This window comes from Lagopus muta, chromosome 25 (genome assembly GCF_023343835.1).
Source record: "Lagopus muta isolate bLagMut1 chromosome 25, bLagMut1 primary, whole genome shotgun sequence".
NCBI lineage: Eukaryota > Metazoa > Chordata > Aves > Galliformes > Phasianidae > Lagopus > Lagopus muta.
The window spans coordinates 2,811,298-2,830,873 of record NC_064457.1 but is presented as its reverse complement, the minus strand read 5'-3'; the positions used below and the strand labels follow the sequence as shown (position 1 = coordinate 2,830,873).

At 52.7% G+C, this 19,576-nt stretch overlaps 1 protein-coding gene across 12 annotated transcripts in view; it reads left to right on the top strand.

The window, feature by feature from the left end:
* TANC2 (tetratricopeptide repeat, ankyrin repeat and coiled-coil containing 2) overlaps window positions 1-19,576 on the top strand; it is a 176,784-nt gene that overhangs the window by 48,797 nt on the left and 108,411 nt on the right. For 9 of the 12 annotated variants that reach the window (XM_048926910.1, XM_048926909.1, XM_048926918.1 and 6 more), the window contains 2 exons: window positions 2,719-2,818; window positions 18,819-18,890. In XM_048926910.1, the coding sequence (XP_048782867.1) occupies window positions 2,752-2,818; window positions 18,819-18,890 (139 nt within the window). In that variant the 5' untranslated portion in view covers window positions 2,719-2,751. Of the gene's footprint in view, window positions 1-2,718; window positions 2,819-15,468; window positions 15,575-18,818; window positions 18,891-19,576 lie in introns of those variants that run through there. The other 3 variants (XM_048926919.1, XM_048926917.1, XM_048926920.1) reach the window with 2 other exon arrangements.

The window sequence follows — 19,576 nt, the reverse complement described above, 5'->3', positions numbered from 1 at the left end:
GCCATCTCTCTAAACCTTCTCTTGGATTTCAGGGCAGTCGAAAATCAGAGCATAGGTTGAACATGGAATGATTGGAGGAGTGCAGGTTTCATCCTTGCAGCTGTTGGGATGAGTGTGGACCAGATTTCTGTACTCAGTGATGTTACACTTGGGGGTCAATGTATGAAGGACCAACCCTGTTTGTGTTGTGTGTTTTCCTTGTAGCTTTCAGTTCTTTCATCCTGTAATAATGAGCTTTATAGTCTCTCTCTCCTTTCTTTTTTGAGGGAGGGCCTCGATATCTGCTCCTCCTCGAAGTCTGAACGCTCTTAGCATGGCAAGCTATTAACTAATTGGTGAAAGGTTCCTTTTTGTTCATAAAAACATTAATTTAGCATTAACATGTTATTAAATCTTGAGAGCTAATATTCATAGAGACAGTTTTGGTGTGTTAATGTACACTTAGTATACACACATATTAATTTCTCAGGCAGTGAGTTCAGCTTTCTGCGTGCTTTGTGGCCACAAAGGCTTGTTTTGCAAAGCTTTGTCTCACCTTTCATGAGCAGTGCAAGCAGAAGTGGAGCAGCAGGAGGAAATGCCTGTTGCACTGAAGCACACTTTGTTACAGAGTGTTTGAGCTGCATCTGCACTGAGATGGGGTGCAGCAAAGGATGCACTCATCTTCTGAGTTCTGGCAATGGCCTCTCGTTGATCTTCTGACACTGTTTGCAAACTTAAAATATGTCTTTTGCTTCCCCCCCCCCCCCCCCCATCTGTATGAATACAGTGCATTCAGAGTTTTTTTTTCTAGATAGCATTCATCAACTTTTGCTGGATATTATTAAGGTTTCGGGAATAAATTCTGCCACTGCTGTGGTGTGAGCTGCTGGGATGCCAGATCTGCCACAGAGGTGTCCTTGTTCACTTAGCTGGGGCAAACAGAATTCACCTTAATTTGGAAATCCAATGTCTGCTGGCCAGTATCTGTCCCTCACATTTCAGGAAAGAAGTGAAAATTAATTCTGTAGGCCCTGATAATGTGCAGCCCCCCGAAACACTTGAGTGATCAGATGTCATCCAGTGAGGGCTGGGATGCTGCAGCGCTGTCTGTAGGGCACGGTATGGAGCTGTGGCAGGGATGTGGGCTGAGCCTGCTGCTGAGGGCCTTCCTTACCACCTGTGGGGGCCTCTGGGGTTCCTCTGAGGCCTCAGGGTGAGCTCTGAATGCATGGACCTGGTCCCTAAGGCGCCAGGATGGGCAGCTGAGGGTCTGAAAGCAAAGCAACCACTCGTCCTGCACCAGATGCTTCTTCAGAGTGAGTTTATGAAGCCTCCACAGAAGCACTGGGCAGAGGGTTCAGTAATTCCATCATGTCAAGGCTAAAGGTGAGCACTGTTAGCAAACCTTCCTCCTCACCTTTGGCATTGTTCAGCCTCAGTCCAGTTGGCTCCATCAGCGTAATTAGATTAATTATGTTGTTCCTCATCTCTGCTGCCGCAGCTCCACCAGCTTCTGTTCTCAGCTGGAGCAGACCTGGGTGCATCCCGGCTCCTCCTGCAGCTCTCCCTCCTCTGAAGGAGCTTCCAGGCTCTGCTCTGCCTGCTGCCTTTCACTCTGCCCACCCTCATAAGGCTTCTGCATGAAAATATTCTCTGACCATAAGAAAAAAGCAAGCAGTAAGCACAGCAGCTTGCTCTCAGGTCTGCTGCTGCTTGCTCGATACATTCACCCCTTTCACATCCTCCTTTATAGCACCTATGGTGCTTTTAGCATCGGATCCACAGTCATTTCAGAGCTGAGCAGTTATTCAGACAGCAGCAGGAGCTGTTTGCTGCCTTCTTCTTGTCTTGCTCAAAGCCTCAATAAATAAATTTGGGTTGGTGGGGTGTTGGAAGGGCTGTAATGTTATCACCTTCCAAAATAAATACTGCTGTGTGTTCAGCTGTCTGCTCTACATTCAATGCCTCCTTCATGTTTTCCTCTTCTGCTGTTGCATGGAGAGCCTTAGGTGAAAAAGTTCTTTATTGGAGCAGCTGATGGGTAGAAAAGAAATGCTGCTGCTGTGTCCCAGCTAATAACATTCAGACACATGTACCCCAAAATCTGCCTTAAAAAAGTGTTGGTGTGGTTGTGTGAAAGGAGCATGCGTTGGCTTTAAACCATTCACAGAAAGCTCTTTGAATGGCATATTCCACTGTGAAGATGCCTCACAATATTGGGTGACTGTGCAGTAACTCTGGATGGCGTTTACTGAGCATCCTCCAAGAAGAATCTTACCTTGTTAAAGACAAAACGTTGTGATATAGACGAATGTGTTACCTTTGAAGTGTGGAACGCTGTGTGTACAGCAGAGCAAAGTGCTGCCGCGTTGCGTGTCCCAGTCAAAGGCTCCTTGCTGTTGTTCTGCTCCAGCCTGGAGCTGCCACTGAAGTTTTGATGGCTTACCTGCCTTAGCAAAGTGGAATGAGCTGTCAGTGCTGTGAGCCCAGCAGCTCGTCCTGCCATCTCCAATGGCACAGAGGCAGCACGCTCAGCTGCAGGGAGGTCTGCAGTTGTGTGCATCAGTTCACTCTGAGCTTGGGCTGCCCCTTCATGACAACATACCCAGCTCTCAGAGCAGTCTGACGGTCGCCCGTCACTCACTGGTAGTGCTTTCTTACAGCTTTCCCCCATGTTTTCCCATTGACCAAAACTCAAGTGCTGATCTGTTGCCCGTGTTCTCTCTCCTTATGCAGGCTGTGGGATCCGCGCGGCGGGACGGCATCGCCATGTTTCGGAACAGCCTCAAGATGCTCCTTACAGGAGGGAAATCGAACCGCAAAAACAGGTCCAGTGGTAAGTGAGCTCCTCACGTGTGTCCTGCTGGCAGTGCTCCATTTGTGTTGTGTGAGCTGCTTTCACTGGGCCCTTGGATCTCGTTAATGAAGGGATGCATTGGTTGGTGATGCGGTGAACTCAACACATTGGTGCGGGTCGTCGTGGTGCCACGCTGTGATGTGCTGCTATAAAACACTGCAAGCAAACCACGTCCACTTTCGTTGCAGAGATAAGGTGCAGAGAAAGATCCCAGTTATACATCAGCAACACTTGTGGCAGTGTTAGCAGTTCTCTGTTCTGAGAAACAAAGATGAGGGGAGTGGAGAAATGGAAAAGGATGGAATTAAGGAAAAAGTGTCCAGCTTTGGTCAGTGCTTCTGCCCATCTCCTTGCTGCAGCATCCCAGGAGCACTGCTTGCTCCTTGTCCTGCTCCATCCAGGTGGGAGCTTAGCTGAGGTTGTAGTCGTGGAGCAAAGCATTGCAAGAAATACCATTGTGCTTCATAAGTATTCTTGTTGAGCTTTCGTAGTTCCTTCCAAAAATGGATTGCTGGCAGCATAAGAGCTTTGAATTAGTTCTTCTATTCTCCTTTGTGAAGCCATCTGGCAGCACACTTGGAGTATTTTGGGATGGATTGTTGGTTCGTGCTTGTGTCTGTGTAAATAGCATAGCTGTGTATTCTGTGGGAAACCACAAGAGAACATGCAGAGATGCAGTGGTGATAAACGCAATGGGAAAAACAAACCAAACAATCCCCTCCTTTCCCTTGGCTGAAATGATTTAATGTATGCTTCTGATGAATACTGGTTCTGATATATACATCTGATTTCCCCTGGTTTTAATATCTTCTCAGCCAGGTTTGATTTGGGAAGGAGAATTGTGGCATCCAGGTCACTTTGGGCTGCAGATGTTTGTTGGGAGCAGCTTTAGCAGTGCGTGGTGCTGCTCACTCCCTTTCTCTCCTGGTTGCACTCGGTGTGTATCTCTTACAATGGGAAAAGCTCTGTTTGCAAATAGCCCCGATGTAACCACAGCCCACAGGAACACTTTGTTGTTCCCTGCTTTTCTGAGGCAGGTTCTGTGTCCTTGGGTTTGCTTCAGTTCCGGCTCTGGTTGCAAGGTGCCCAACCAGGGGGCTGTGTGGGCTTTGGAGGTCACACTGCCCCATGGCCCTGGTGATTTGTAGTTATTTTCTTGTTCTTGTTCCTTGTGAGCAGAGCAGAGAGAAAAACACGTTCCTGGAAAGCACTATGGTGGGGTTTTCCAACAGGTGGACCTTTCTGTAATGCCCTGTGTCACACACCTTGCTGTGCTTCTGCCTTTGGAATACGTTACTTTACTGAGAAATGCTCTTCAGCTTTCCTTTGGGGAGGAGAGGGAATTAAGAAAGGTAAACATGATGTTTCCGAGGATGTGTGGTAGCTTATGAAAGCACAGCATCGTGGGATGGTGTGTGCAGAGCCCTGTGTGCCATGCAGTGCTGTAAGCATGGGGCAACGGGAGCTGCACCCATCCCTGGGAGCCCAGAGCAGGCTCTGCATCCCGCATCACCATTTAGGGACTCAGCTCTGCTCATTGGGTCTCTCATCCCATAGGAAGGTTGGAAATGGGGTGGGCAAGGGGGGCAGCTCCCTGCTTTGTTGTGTGGGGACGGATGGAGCTGCAGTGTGCGCGTCTGTTTCACCTGCTCTGCTCCTTTGGCATCACAGAAGCCTTTGAAGCAAAATGAAAGGTGACTGTGGTGATGTTTTTTTCTCTTGTGGAACCCAGGGAATGCAGTGCCTTTGCAGCTCCTCCTCTGGGCAGCTGCTTTACTTTGCAGTGATGCAGCCAGAGTTGCCAGGCTGGCAGCCCTGTGCATTGTGCCGTGGTCGTGATGCTGGATGATTAAAAGTATAGCAGTGATGGTAACAGTGAAATGCCCCCATAGCATTCCTCCTCCATAAACTGCTCCTCTGTAGAGCTGTGCTTGAGGCTTATTTCAACTCCTCTGTGTTTTCTTCTTTGCTGCTCCTTGTGGTATTGTGGCCCAGGAGTGCACAAAGTATTCATAGGAGGGAAGTGTCAGTGGCATCTGTGTGAATGCACGTGGTGTGCAGTGATACCTGTGAAAAGCAATGAACTTCTGCTGCAGCACACGTCCCATGGTTCATTTTGTGTGCATGCTTTGTAGCTGCACAAAGCAGTGCTGTGCACGACTACCTGTGCATGCATTTGTGCACATATTCTACAGGTGCAGTTCTTTCTTCCCTCCCTTTTCACCGAAACAGTTTGTATCCAAATATTCGTTCTTTTCTTCTCCCAGTGCAAAATGAATGAGAAAATGTAAGGAGGGAATCTTCAGACCCTGCTGCATTTTTCAGCTCCGCACCTGGCAGGGAGGTGTGATGTGTTTGGTCTCCACTGATGGCATTTGTGTGACACAGATGAGAGTGGAGGATGAGCACTGCATGGGGCCTTTCCATTGCAGCTGCTGGGAGCTGCATTCCCTCTGGGCAATTCCCACCTGTGTTTTTCTTTCCTCTGGTCATCCCCACGTGCTTTTGCAGACATGTTCCTGCGTGCTGCTTTTATCTGAGCTTTATCTCTGGGTTGATCTGCAGGTCGGTCAGCCTGCTCTCCAGCTCTGCCCTGCCCTCCTGCAGCCCTTCATCACTGCAGCGTTGGCTGTGAGCTGGATTCAATGGTGTCCCTCTGAGCCATGCTCAGAGCTGCAGGGCCAATTAGCTGCCTTCATTGCATTCTTTTTGCCAGGACAGCCCCCAGTGGAGAGCACTGAGTGCACTCAGCAGAGCTCACAGCCTTTGCTGCATGCATGCACAAGCTTTGGTTTCAGGCAGGAATGAGCAAGACGGGGCCAGGGGGGGCTGGGGGCTGAGCGTGGCTCTGGAGCTGCTGTTCCTTACTGAGATAGGACAGAAAGAGGCTGGGCAGTGCTGGGATGCTCTGCTTTCCCTCCCACACAGTGCTCACTGCTGCTGCATTCATCAGTGCTCACAAAGGAGCTGGGTGTTGTGCAAAGTTTTGGAAATACTTTTGAATTCCTTTCTAGATCCTTTTTTTTTTTAAATACCAATAAGGTATTTTTACAGAGCAAACTGTTCTGTTGTGTTTTGCCTTCTGAGCACTGCTGAGTGCTGTGCTGTGCTGGAGCCTTTAAAGCACAGGAATGACCCCTTCATGCTGGTCTGCGTTGCAGGGAAGCTGCAATGTGGCCGTTCTGCACTGGAGCACCCCGTCCATCCCCAGGGCCGGATGGGAAAGGCTGGAGGAGTGCACACCAGTGGTGTCATGGGTCTGGGGGAGGCAGAGTGAGGGTGGTGGGAGCTGTGCCTGTGGTGCAGTGCTCAGAGAGGGGTGTGGGGTTGGGATGTTGGTCCTCCTCCTCTCCTCCCAGCATGGCTTTACATGCTGTGTGCGCCCAATAAAAGTGCACTGCTAGGAGGAGACCGACAGAGAGCAGTGCTGAATTTAGGAAGGAGAGGAGATGCTCCGTGCTCCAGGTGTTGTCTCTTTAATGATTGGAGTGCGAAAAGCAGGCAGAAACCTTCCCTGCAGGCTGTGCTGTGGGTTTCCATCTGTGGAACAGGGATGGGACCTCAGCCCTCTGCATCCATCTGTGTGGCACAGCAGCAGTTGGGTTGCAGAATGGCTGCGTTGCATGCAGTGCGTGTCCACGTGTGGGGCTTCACAACAAAGTGTGGCATTCTGCAAAGCAGCTTGGGGGTCTGCTCTGAAATTAAGAGGTCTTGTGGGCCTGGGGGAGGAAATAGAGCATGATGGACAAAATAACAGGTGTATGCTGTGTGGTTTTGGCTGTAGGCAGGATTTTGTGGGGATAGCATGGAATTCTGGCTATAGCCAGGAGGGTGATGAGGCACTGGCACAGGTTGCCCAAGGAGGCTGTGGATGCCCCATCCCTGCAGGCATTCAAGGCCAGGCTGGATGTGGCTCTGGGCAGCCTGGGCTGCTGGTTGGTGACCCTGCACACAGCAGGGGGTTGGAACCAGATGAGCACTGTGGTCCTTTGCAACCCAGGCCATTCTGTGATTCTGTGATGGTACAGCTGATGTTTGGTTTTCTGTGCTGAAGCAAGCCTGGTCCCAGCCCTCGTGTCACAACAGACTTTGTTCCCTGTGCTCCAATCTCACTTCTAATTTAAGGAGTCAATCCAATCCATACAAATGCAGGTACTGTGTGATAGCAGCAAACCAGAAATGATGCTTTTCATCTTTCCAGGAACGCACTGAATATTAAATGCTCGTAAATAAATGGGTGTAAAATCATCGTGCAGGTGTTGAACATCTCTGTCCTGTTGTGTTTCTCCACTGAACGCCCATCTGTTCCTGTGCAGTCATTGCTTGGAGTGGTGTAAATAAGCAGACACCTCTGTGTGTCATAGGAGCAATGAAAAGTACAACAGAGGAAGGTTGGTGCCAAACACCAGCACTGCATTCCTGTTCTTCTTCAGTGCTGGAACTGTAATTTCTGCTTGCATTGAAGCAGTCTGCAAGGATTTCAGATTAATAGATGTCAGTCGTGGAAAGCCTTGGGTCATTTCCTTCACTAATTAGCTGCTGGATTTTCACATCCCGTGGTTCAGCAGTAAGATTCCCCAGGTGATAAAGGCACTGATGGACAAACTGGGTGCCACTTTTCTCGCCCTGTGCTGTGCCCCATTGGGGAACAACGGGGCAGCTGAGCCCAGTTCCTCTCTCTGCAGGGTTGTATTCTTTCCCAGTGCTTTTGCACGGCTTTTGGTGCTTGCTTCATCTTTCTGGAGTTCCCCAGGGATCTGTGAAAGGTTTTTGCTTTAACATCAGAGTAGGTTCAGCATGAGAACTGTGTTTTAACAGCAGTGTATCACACTTTATGCAGCCATGGAATGCGTTGGGTTGGAAGGGAGCTCAGGGATGACCAAGTTCCAGCCCCACTGCTGCAGGCAGGGCTGCCAAGTGGCACATTGAGCACTGCATCACATTGCACAGAGTCCCATCCATCCAAGTGGCCATGGACACCTCCAGCCTCAATGCAACGTAGGTAATATAAAGAGCATGGAAATAAAGCTTTGGAGCGTTGAGTGGCAGAGCATGGAGCAACTTTTGCAACATAGAAATTGTGTTTTTCCATATGTGAGCAGGGGGAGGAAGGTGATTCTGGGCATCACTGGGTTGTGAGAAGATGCTACAGACAGAGAGTTCACTGCTGTGTGCATAGAGGAGCTGCCATGCGTTGTAAAACCTCGTGGTGCAGAGCAAAGCTCTCGTCTGATTGCTTCCTTTTGTGTTTCAACTTCCAGATTTGGTGGTGAAAGTCAAGGTGAGGCTGTGGCTGGGTGCTTGAGGTTCCTATTTTGTATTGCTTTGCTGAATTTAATTCCCCACGTGTTTGGTTTCCCTGCTGCCCAGTTATAAGCTAAGCAGCAGGCAATATAGAGGAAGTTGGATGGGCTGTGCTGAGAGCTGTGCTGCAAGGAGAGCTGTGTGGGTTCCTTGGCTGCCAGGTGAGCAGATGCTGCATCCCAGGGCTGTTCTGCTGGGGGTTGAGAAGCACACAGCCCCCAATGGACACTGCTGTGACAGTGGTGGGAGGCAGCTGTAAAAAAACACAAGTCAGGCCTATGGCTGAGCAAGTGTGAGGCTTCCCAGTACTGCAGAGTATTGAATTAAGCACTGAAATTAAAACATCTGCAAGTCTCATAACCTTTTGTTTGAAGGAAAGATTGGTATGAGCACCGGTTTGGTGCTCTGGGTGCACAGTATTTGGGGATGTCAGCTACTTCTGTGCTGGCTGCAAGCGTTTCCTCCTGCAATAGGACCCTCTTGGTGAACTGCTTCTATTTCTTTGATGGATGCAGCAGTGTGTTGCTGTGAGCACTGCACTGAGCTGCTGCCCGGGGCCAGCATCACCATGGCAAGGATGTGTGACCACTCTGTGCTGCATGGCACACACACAGCAGGGTTTCTGGGGGGGGAAGGAGAGCCTCCTTCTCTGTGGTTCTGTGTGTTGTGTGGAGCTGGGTCCTTACAAGCACAGGATCACTGCGTGGTTGGATCAGAAGGGACCTTACAGGCCATGCAGTCCCACCTGTGCCGTGGGCTGGGTGCCCCCAGCTCAGCCTCCCCTGCGCCCATCAGGGGTGGACGCCCCTTTCTGCAGGGCTGTCCCCATCCCTCCATCCCAGAGCTTTGTTCCAGGCATCATTCCTGCTTTTATCCTTACTCTGCTGATGTGCAGAGCAGTGCTCTCCCATCCGAGCTCTGGGAGCTGGGCACCACGAGCCCCCTGGCTCCCTCCCAACCCAGGATGTCCTCTATTTCTAAGACACCAGATCTCCTCGTGCATCTCCTCCCTTCAGCATCACGCAGTCACTGCAGCCCCAGTGCAGCTCTGCTCTTTGAAAAACCACAACTTCAAGTGCATCTTTGGGACTTTGTTCTGGTAAGCGAGCATCGCTGTGATGCATTGGGAACCCAAAATCAGTGCTGGTGAATTGCTCTGTAATGCCATTATTATGTTTTTTAATTGGAGTTGAACTTGCCCTTCTTTTTTTCCCCCTTTTTTTCCTTCAGAAGGATGAAGTATCCAGTAGTTACTTGCACTTAATGGAAGAACTCTTAAAAGAGGATTGATTTCTTTGAAGCTCTGTGCTTCTAAGAAGTTCCTCATCTGAAGAGTTTCTCTCACATCTTTGTCTCTCCCCGAGAACTTTTTGTAGCATGGAATATATTTGGAGATAACTGATGGATAATCCCCTATCTGTTCTCATTGCAGATAGCCCACGGACAGACAGATGGACCTCTGGTCCATTCTTGCAGTAGGAAGTGAAGGTCATGGATCACTTCATGCTTCAAAAGGAGCAGTTAATTTATATTTGAATTTTCTTGTGGCAAACAGTGAAAATGTGAACAGGGATTTCTGCTTGCATTGCCTGCACGCTGATCTGCTTTCAGTGTCCATTGGAACGCTGTCACTGATAGCACAAGGACATTCATGTGTTTATTCCTCAGGTTGTTCTTGTCCTGAGCAGGAATCAACCTGAACTGTACATTTGCAAGGCTCTCATTACCAAGCAGTAGAAGGCAGCAGCGTTCCATGATGTTACACGTGTTCCTGCCCTTGTGCAGCACTCCAGCTGGGGCATCACAGGGCAGGGAAATGGGGACTGTCCCTCCTCACCCCACTGCTGCTGCAGCACAGGGTGCCGTGGCTGTGCTGTGCTGCAGGGACACATTGCTGGCTGCTGTTTGCTCTGTCAGCTGCCAGGACCCCCAGGGGTCCCAGCAGGGGGTTGAAATCAGGGAGTTCTTCCCCTAGTTTTGCATACTGGGATTAGTCTGAGTGCAGCACCTCGCACTTTGCCACGTTGACCCTGTGAAAGGTGGGCCCTCGTGAACCTGGAGTTGGTCAGGGTCTCTCTGGATGGCATCCCTCCCTTCTGCTGTATCATCTGCACTGCTTGGCTCCTGTCACAGCAAACTGCACTCAGTGCCACGGTCTGTATCATTAATGAAGATGTTAATGAGCCCCAGACCCAAGGCAGACCCCTGGGGCAGTGCTGGTTACATCCCCACCCTCAGACACAGAGCCTTTGAGCACAGCCCTGGGGCTGCAGCCCTCCTGCAGTTCCTGTCCATGGAGCAGCCCACCTTTCACATGCATCTCTCTCCAATTCAGTGATGAGGATGCAGTGGGGACCACATCAGAGGCTCAGAGCTGCAGCAGCTGCTTCTGTGCATCAGTGAGAATGTCCATAAAATACAAAAGGTGACTTCTTATAGTAGCTTAACAGAGTGGAACCGAGGGCTGAGCGACACAGGGCTGCTGTCCTCATACAGCAGAGCATTTCTCCAGCCTGGATTGCAGGGACGCCATGAGCAGTGCATGGACCAAAGGATGCTTATGAATGGCCAAAGCCCCTCAAGCCAAATTGCTATTTTTACTTCATTAATTAGAATGTGTCCGTATTGCAAACAGCAGTGGTTCCCCCCCCCCACCAGATGGCTTGCTCCGTGGGATTCCTGACAACGTGGGAATACCAAATGTGTGGTTCCCCCATTAAAGCTTTACTTACGTTTTTCCATGCAGGGAGTTTGTATCAATTCTGCATTGTAACCCCTGAAAAACTGCACCTTCCATTTCACACAAGGCAAAGAGCAGACAGGGGGAATGCAGGCAGCAAACTGCATGGGAGGGCTGTGCAGGGCAAGGCTGAGCAGGTGCACTTCAAAAGGAAAAAAGAAAGACACGTGCAAGCAGATTGCAGTGGTGAGTTGCAGCTGTTGCAGCTTGCTGGGGCTGTGCAGGGGGGGGGTGGCACTGCTGCAGCTCTGGGCTGCATTGCACTGCTGCCCTGCCATGCTGCATTGCTGCCCTGCTGTGCTGCTGCTCTGCATCACTGCCTTGCATCGCTGCCCTGCATTGCTGCCCTGCTGTCCTGTACTGCTGCAATGCTGTACTGCTGCCCTGCCCTGTTGTGCTGCAGGCTGGGAAAGGTAGGATCTGCACTTCTGTCCCTCTGAACTTTGCAGCAATCTGATACAAGGCTTTCCCTTTCTAAAACACGTGTGGCTCCTTGTCCTCTCCCCCTCCTCCTCTTGTTTGTGCATGTGGTAACACCTGGGAGCATTAGCAGTGGCTGTGGGGATGCAGGGAGCAGGGCTGCATGATGTGCTGGCAGCAGTTAGCAGGCTCCCTGCTCTGCAGCCCTGTGGGCTTGGCTCTGCTCTGCTGTGTTGTGCTGTGCTGATGCAGAGCTGCCAGGTCTGCATTTCAGAACGCTCCCATTGCTGTGGAGGGTTTGGCCCGCAGTGCCCATCCAGCCAGCATGCAGCACATGGCTGCTGCATCGTGGCTGTGTGCATGGATGGTTTTGTTAAGCAGCTGGAGGACAGTAATGAGTGTGTTTGTTCCACTGTGCTCTCCTCAGGTTGTTTGTCCTGCAGAGCCCTTCCCCACCATCACCTGTTGCAGAATGAGCCTTGGCTAAGGGCAAGGGCCCCATTTTAAGCTAACGATGCAGTACAATTAGTGTTTCTTGGCCCAATTAAATGCTGAGAACCCAAATAAGGGCACTCCTTCCTCTCCACCAGAACTGCCCCATGTTCCCATTGCCAGAGCAGTGACTGCCATAAAATTGCAGTGGTGCATCACATCCACTGCAGCAGCAGCAAGCTCTGCTTGATGCACTGTGCTCGGTGTGCCAGTGTGCTCCCTGTGCTCAGAGCAGTGCTGCTCCCTTCTGCTTTGCAGCTGCTTTGTTCCATCACTGCAAACTGCCAGGTCTGCAAACAGGAGGAGGCTGCAGGCAGCTGCCTCCTGAAACACTGCTGCTGTGTGCTGCACAACTGCAGATGAAGGCCTTGCTGCAACAAAGCTGCTTTATTGCACAGGACTTGAGCAGGGTGCAGCGATTGTGGTTGTTAAGCAGCTATTTGTGGGGAGGGAAAAAAAGGAAGCAAACGTGAATTTGCAAACAAGTCTGCAGGAAGTGCTGAGAAATGAATGTTTTCCTGTTCTGAAAGTGGTGTAGATCTGCTCGCAGCTATGGGCTGAGGTTTGGGGAAACGAGAGGCAGCTCCTTAGGGCTTCCCAGGAGCTCCTTCAGCACAGAGCACCAAAGCAGGAGCTGCCTTCCCAGCACCCAGAGCCACGGAGCTGCTTCCTTCTGCTCCCAAACGTTTCCATTCCACGGGGGCAGTTTCTTAACTGCAAATGTCAGAGATCTTTGAGAGCCTGGTGACACAGGTGATGTTCCCACACCTGCAGCAGGCTGACATGCAGCTGTCAGTTTGAGCTGCAGAAGCCACAGTAGGGGATTATTCTCCATTTTTGGGGTGATGGTGGAGGTGCTGGTGGTGATTCCAGGGCTCTCTGGGGATGCTGCTGCAGTGGGATGTGGGGCCGAGGAACAGCTTTGCTGTCATAGGGGTAAATGGAGTGCACATCACTGCAGGCAGTGCTGGGTGCAGCCCAGTTAGCATGCTGGGAGTGCAGGGCTGTGTGTGGAAAGAAGTGGGAAAGAGTGCATGGGATGCTCAGCCCAGGAGCTCATCTCAGCACGTCCTCCCTGCAGCTCCCGCCTTCTCTTGCTCACTTTGCTCCTTTATCCTGTTCCTTCCATTGAGAAAAGCAGCCATTCCTTCTGCAGCACTGAACATCTTGCTCTGCACAGCTCTCTGTTAGGTTTGTAGATGTAAATCCTCGGATTCCTTACTCAAGGAAGCAGCTCCCCATCCCCGTGCACCACTTGGCCTTGGGGTCCCTTCCAACCCCAAGGATTCTGTTCCCCTTCCCCATTGATGGTGTTGGAGCAGCCCTGGCCCCGTCTGCTCTGTGCCTTTTGCTGCAGTTTGAGGTGCAGCTGAAGCACTGCTCAGTGCATGGGTTGAGCTGTGCTGCTGGGCAGAACCTCACTGCCCCCCGATGGAGACGAGGAAATGCAATTAGCGGTAGCATCCGATGTCAATTAAGAGGAAAGGATTGAATTCGGTAGCGCTGTGAGTGTTGCAGATCACCAAATTGCACAGGCTGGGGGATTCAGCAGTTGCTCAGCAGCTTTGCAGCTGCAGGAGGACCCAGCATTGCTGCCTGTTGGAGCCATGGAAGCAGAGCAGTGCAGTTCTTAGCTGCTGGATGTCCAGCCAGAGCCTTGCATGGGCCTTCCTGCACTGTGAGATTCACCTTGTTTAAAACCACCAAGGGATTCTCAAACAGAAAAGCAGCACCACGTGCCTTCATGTGCACCCGTGTGCATTGCATGCACAGATTGGTGCATGGGTGCCCAGTCCTCGCTGGCTGGGCTGCATGCAGCTGCTCCTGCAGGTTGTTGTGTCCTCCTTCTACTTAAGGCTGGACGTAGAAGATGGTCTGCATTCCCTTTCTGATGTCACATTGGTTGCAGTAAGTCATGCATTCTCCTCCTGGTGTCACACTGGTTGCAATATGCCATGCATTCTCCTGCTGTCAGGCTTGTTGCATTATGCCACCTGCTCCCTGCATTGCGTGGCTCTGTGCAATTAATCCCTCCTGCTTTGTAATAGCTGCCGACATGAGAACTTGCTCACAATTTATTTAATTAGCAGAGCAGCTGCCTTGCTGCAAACTCCCATTAATAACCTCAACGTTTGCTTGTATAAATAGAATGAGGTCACCCAGCCCAGCACTCCTGGGGTCCTGGGGTGCAGCGAGGAGTGCTCCACTGCTCTGCATTGCTGCGATAGAACATCGCAGTGCATTCCTGGAAGCATGGGTGCAAATGGAAGGGAAGCATGAGTGCAGCTGTAATGGGAGAGGGCAGAGCGCAGCAATGCCTGAGGACAGGGAGCAACATGCAGAGTGACAGCACTGCAGGAAGGAACAGAACATGCAGAGATGTCCGCTGCACTGCGCCTGCACACAACTGCTACTGGGTTTGGTAAAGCTGCAGGAGGAGCACGTGGGCTGTGGTGGTTCTGGCAGTGTGCTTGCAAGGCTGCACTTGTGCTTTATTCCGGAGGTGAATCGGTTCGCTTTTCTGCTGCCTGCTGTCTGCAGGTGTTGTAAAGCAGGGAACGGCACTTGAGGAGCGTCGCCCCACGTGATTGCAAATTCATAGATAGCTGTGCATTGTGGGGAGCATCATCTGCACTGCATGCATTGCGCCGCATCACAGGGAGCATCACCTGCACTGCATGGCTCTGTGGGGGATGAGTGTGGATTCATGGGGCTCGAATGAGGATCCGTGGGGCTGAGCAAGGATCTATGGAGCTGACCTTGGTTCCTTGGGGCTGAGCAAGGATCTATAGAGCTGAACTTGGTTCCTTGGGGCTGTGCGTGGATCTGTGGGGCTGAGCAGCAATCCATGGATCTCAGCATGGGGCTCAGCAGTGATCCTTGGGGCTGAGCATGGATCTGTGGGGCTGTGCACAGCTCTGTGGGGCTGAGTGTGGCTTTGTGAGGTTGATCAAGGATCTGTGAAGCTGAACTTGGTTCCTTGGGGCTGAGTGTGGATCCATGGGGCTGAGCAGCAATCTGTGGGTCTGAGTGTGGATCTGAATGTGGCTCCATGGGGCTGAGCGTGACTTCGTGGGGCTGAGCAAGGATCTGTGGAGCTGAACTTGGTTCCTTGAGGCTGAGCGTGGCTTTGTGGGGCTGAGAAGCAATCTGTGGATCTGAGCATGGGGCTCAGCAGTGATCTGTGGGGCTGAGCATGGATCTGAGCGTGACTCCGTAGGGCTGAGCAAGGAACTGTGGAGCTGAACTTGGTTCCTTTGGGACTGAGTGTGGATCCGTGGAGCTGAGCAGCGATCTGTGGGTCTGAGCGTGGATCTGACTGTGGCTCTATGGGTCTGAATGAGGCTTTGTGAGGCAGAGCGTGGATCCGTGAAGCTGAACTTGGTTCCCGTGGGGCCGAGCAGCGATCCGTGGGGCTGAGCGTGGATCTGCGGATCTGAACTCTGCTCCGTGGAGCTCAGTGTAGTTCCGCGGGGCTCAGCGTGGCTCCCTGGGGCTGAGCGTGGATCTGTGCCTCCGAGCACCGCTCCGCTGCCCCCGGCCGCTCCGTGGGGCTGCGCTCCGTCCGCCGCCGCCGCCCGTCTTTGCCGCAGATTTCCCGGCATGCGTGCCGAGCTCCGACCCGCCCTTATTTTTCCTGCGTTAAAAAAGTGCTTTGTCAGAGAAAAGCACGCGAGCGGCTGGAGGCGCTGCGACGGAACGGAGCGACAGCAGGGATGGAGCGGGGAGAGCGCGGCGCTGAGCCGGGCCGGAAGGCGCTGAGCCGGGCGGGGCTGCAGGTGCGTCGGGCGGGGAGAAGCGCTGCGCTGCGCTGCGCTGTGCGTTTGTGGGGGGCACCGCTTGGACCTGGGGGGCTGCTGAGATTTGAGGGGCACGGCTGGGGGCCGAGAGAGCTGCTGGGACTTGGGGGGTGATGCTGAGACTTGGGGTCACTGCTGGGGCTTGGGGGGCACCAGTGGGTTTTTAGGGGCGCTGCTGAGAGCTGGGGAACTGCTGGGGTCAGGGGGCACTTTGTTGAAGCTTGGGGGGCTTTGATGGGAGCAGGGAGCACTGCTGGAACTTGGGGGGTTGCTGGGGGCAGAGGGGGCAGTGCTGGGATTTAGGGAGTGCTGCTGAGATTTAGGGAGCGCTGCTGGAAGCTGGGGGGGCTCTGCTGGATCTTTGGGGCTGCTGGGGTCAGAGGGGGCAGTGCTGGGACCTGGGGGCTTTATGCACTGTGGGGCTTTGCTCTGTCACTGATATTAAATGTAAACTTGGCAGCTGTGGCTCTCAGTCCATTCAGAGCAGTGCACGCTGCTCTAGGAGCTGCCATCCGTGCAGCTGTTGCAATGTCTCCATTTGCAGTGAGAGGAGCAGCAGACCAGGCTCAGTGCATGCAGTGCTGCACGGCTGCTGTTTGCACACCTGCAAGCAGTGCTTCATGCAGCCCGCCGTGTGAGCAGGGCTGATTCCTGCCCGCAGCTGGCGGTGTTGAGCTGCACGGATCCACCCGTGTGCACAGCACCAAGCGGCACCGCAGGGCAGCCATGCACAGCGTGCTGCTCCCGCCTGCTGCTTCAGCATGCAGAGCTCAGGGAACGTGCACCTCGTGGTGTTCTCTCTGTTATTTCCTCCTTTTTCTGCTTGCACGTGCAGAAAACTCGCAGGCAGCGTGTAACAGCGTGGTGTTGTTCCTCAGCTGCATCACTGCCACCCCTTGCTGTGAGCCCTCAGCACTCTGCTCCCATTCAGCTGCATCAGCACCGAGTGCTGAGTCACCGCTGCTCAGCCCTCCCACCCTGTGTGTGTCTGCATTGCTCCACGGCTGCAGCTCTGCTATGGCTGTTGTGGTCCCTGCAAGGCCTCCAGCAGTGCAGTGCTGTGCAGTGATCTGCTCTCATCTTTGTGCTGCGTGCTGACGGTGTGACCTGCAGTGCTGCTCCATGCCTGCTCGTAGAATCACAGAATGGCCAGGGTTGGAAGGGACCTCAAGGATCTGAATCTCCAACCCCCTGCCACACGCAGGGCCACCAACCTCCATATTTCATAGCAGCCCAGGCTGCCCAGGGCCCCATCCAACCTGGCCTTGAACACCTCCAGGGATGGACGGGGCATCACAGCCTCTCTGGGCAGCTGTTCCAGCACCTCACCACTCTCATAGCAAAGAACTTCCCCCTGACAACCAACCTCCATCTGCCCTCCCTCAACTTCAAACCGTTTCCCCTTGTCCTGCTGTTATCTCCCCTTTCGAAGACTTGATTGCCCTCCTGTTTGTAGGCTCCCTTTAGGTACTGCAGGCTGCAGTGAGGTCACCCCACAGCCTTTTCTCCAGGCTGAACAACCCAGCTCCCTCAGCCTGTCTTTGTATGGAGGTGCTCCAGCCCCCTGATCATCTTTGTGGCTCCTCTGGACCCTCTCCAACAGCTCCCTGTCTTTCCTGTACTGGGGGCTCCAGACCTGGACGCAGTGCTGCAGATGTGGCCTCACAAGAGCAGAGCAGGGATGGACAATCACCTCCCTGTCCCTGCTGGTCACCCCTCTGCTGATGGAGCCCAGGATCCCATTTGCTTTTCAAGCTGTAATCACACAGTGATGGCTCACGTTCAGTTTTTCATCCATCAGGACCCCCAGGTCCTTTTCTGCAGGGCTAAATGAGCTAAATACTCCTTACCTGCTGCTTGCTCCCTGCCTGCTGCTTGTTTGCTGCTCCCTGCATTGCTTTGCTCCCATCCCAGTGGCAATACAGCATCATCCACCTCCCTGCTGCTGGTAGTGGGACCAGCTCAGGACAGCTGCATGCAGGTTGCTGCTTTACACTCCTGCATCCCTGCACAGAAAGGCACAGGTCTGCTTGCTGTTCCTGCATGCTGCACACATAAGTTTTGGGGTATTTTGTGGCTCTTTGGGATAAATTTAGTGCAGGGGGATTTTAAAGTTAGTTTGTTTGGCTGTTTGTTACTGGAAGTGTCTTGTTAACACAATGCAAAGTGATCTGCTGTCCCTGTGCACTGAGCTGCACTTCAGCCTCCATCACACTGCAAAGCACTGTGGAAAAAGTTACTCTGCAAATTCATGCAAATCTTCCAACCCAGTTTAATACCCCGAATAGTCTTTCATGTGAAGAACAGCAGCTGCATTTGGTTCTGAGGTTGCAGCTTTCCCAGTGGCATCCCATGCAGCTGGGTGCACGCTGTGCCCATGGGGCCGTGCTGGGTGGCACCAGGGCTTCTGTAGTGTCTCCTTCCCATAAATTGGGGCTGTACACGTGGTGTGAGTGCTGTGCCTTGCTCTGTGTGACAGTGCTCTTCTGGAGCCTCCAGTCCTTAGCACTGCTTGGTGCCCACTGTTTCTTTGGTGCTCAGACTTGCCTTGCTTTCTTCCTGACCTCACAGCTGCCCATGCATGCTTGCAGAGGGGCCATTTGTTGCACACACCCACCCAGCAGTGCTCAGAGCAGCAGTGCGTGTTGCAAAAGCTGCAGGCAGTGATCCACAGCTCCTGTTTTATGAATATATTTGGTGCTGGAAGCCCAAATGCAGAACCAGCTCTTGGGACTGCAGGTAACACAGCAGTTTGCATCCCAGCTGAGTTGGGTGCTGCCAGAGCTTCCTTCCCTGCTGTGGGTTCATACCCTCAGTGCAGCGCCGTGCACTGCAGAGGCCTCTTCTGCTCCCTGGCCAGCAGTGGAGCTGGGCTGCTTTCTGCTTCCAGCCCACATCAGCCCCGTGTGCCCCAATGTTCCCATCGACGCTCACAGCCGTTGTTTCTAATCTGGCCAGCAGATCGATGGACACCAGCGTGCAATTAATTGTGTGCTGCCGTGCTCTGTGCCCATCCTCATTGATCCAGGGCAGTGAGCAGCGTCCTGTTCTCACTGCCTGCCCGCTCTGTAGCCCAGCAGAGAGCTTTAAAGGGAAGCAATTTCAGAGAGCCTTGCGTTTCTTCGTCGCGGGGCTCCTTTGGCCATGGGGCTCAAGGAGAAGCTGCGTCTGCCTGACCTGTCCTCTGCCATGTTCTACTTGTGCTGTTTTGGTTCTCATGCAGATGGAGGGAGCGAGGAGCCGCCAGACCGAAGACAGGCAAGTGTAGACGCCCGGCAGAGCCGCTCTGGGCAAGGTAATGGCTGCTGCTGCTGCTGCTCTCCGTCGTAGCCTTGCTTCTCTGTGCGCTGCTCTGTGTCTGTCTGTTTCTTGCAGCCGTTGCAACCCCTGCAGCTGCAAACCTGCTGTGACTCCCCAGAGCTGCTCAGAGTTTGCAGGAGCTCACGTCGCTTTGCAGCACGGCTGCATTCTCTGTGTGTGCAGGCTGAGCTCTGTGCTGCTGCTCGGAGCAGTGCAGTGTCAGCAGCCGAAACTGCTTTGCTAACGTAGGAGCTGTGCTCTTGTTGTCTTCAAGTGTTGCATCTGGAAGCAGATCTGTCAGCCGCCTTGTTCCTCTCCAGTGTTCACTGTGGGAGCTCAGCAACAGCTTGCATGCATTGCTGTGTTGTTGTGGTAGAGTACAGGAGCGGTTCTTTTGCAGCGCATGGAGCTGCTGCTTCCTTCTCCGTTGCTGTGTGCAGTGTTGGGCTGTGTTGGTGGAGATTTGGAGCAGAGGACCCGCTTGGCTTTGCTTTCTGTTTGGTTTTTTTTTGCAATTTTTCACTTGTTATGAGTGCCATCCTGATGGTGTGTGCCCTGAGGCCGTGCTGGATGCACACACCAGGGAGGTGTGGAGCAGCAAAGCTCCTGCCATGCACGGATGCTCTCAGCCCAATTCTGCAGCACAACGCTCACATAATGGGCTGAGGGCTCCAGCTGGGC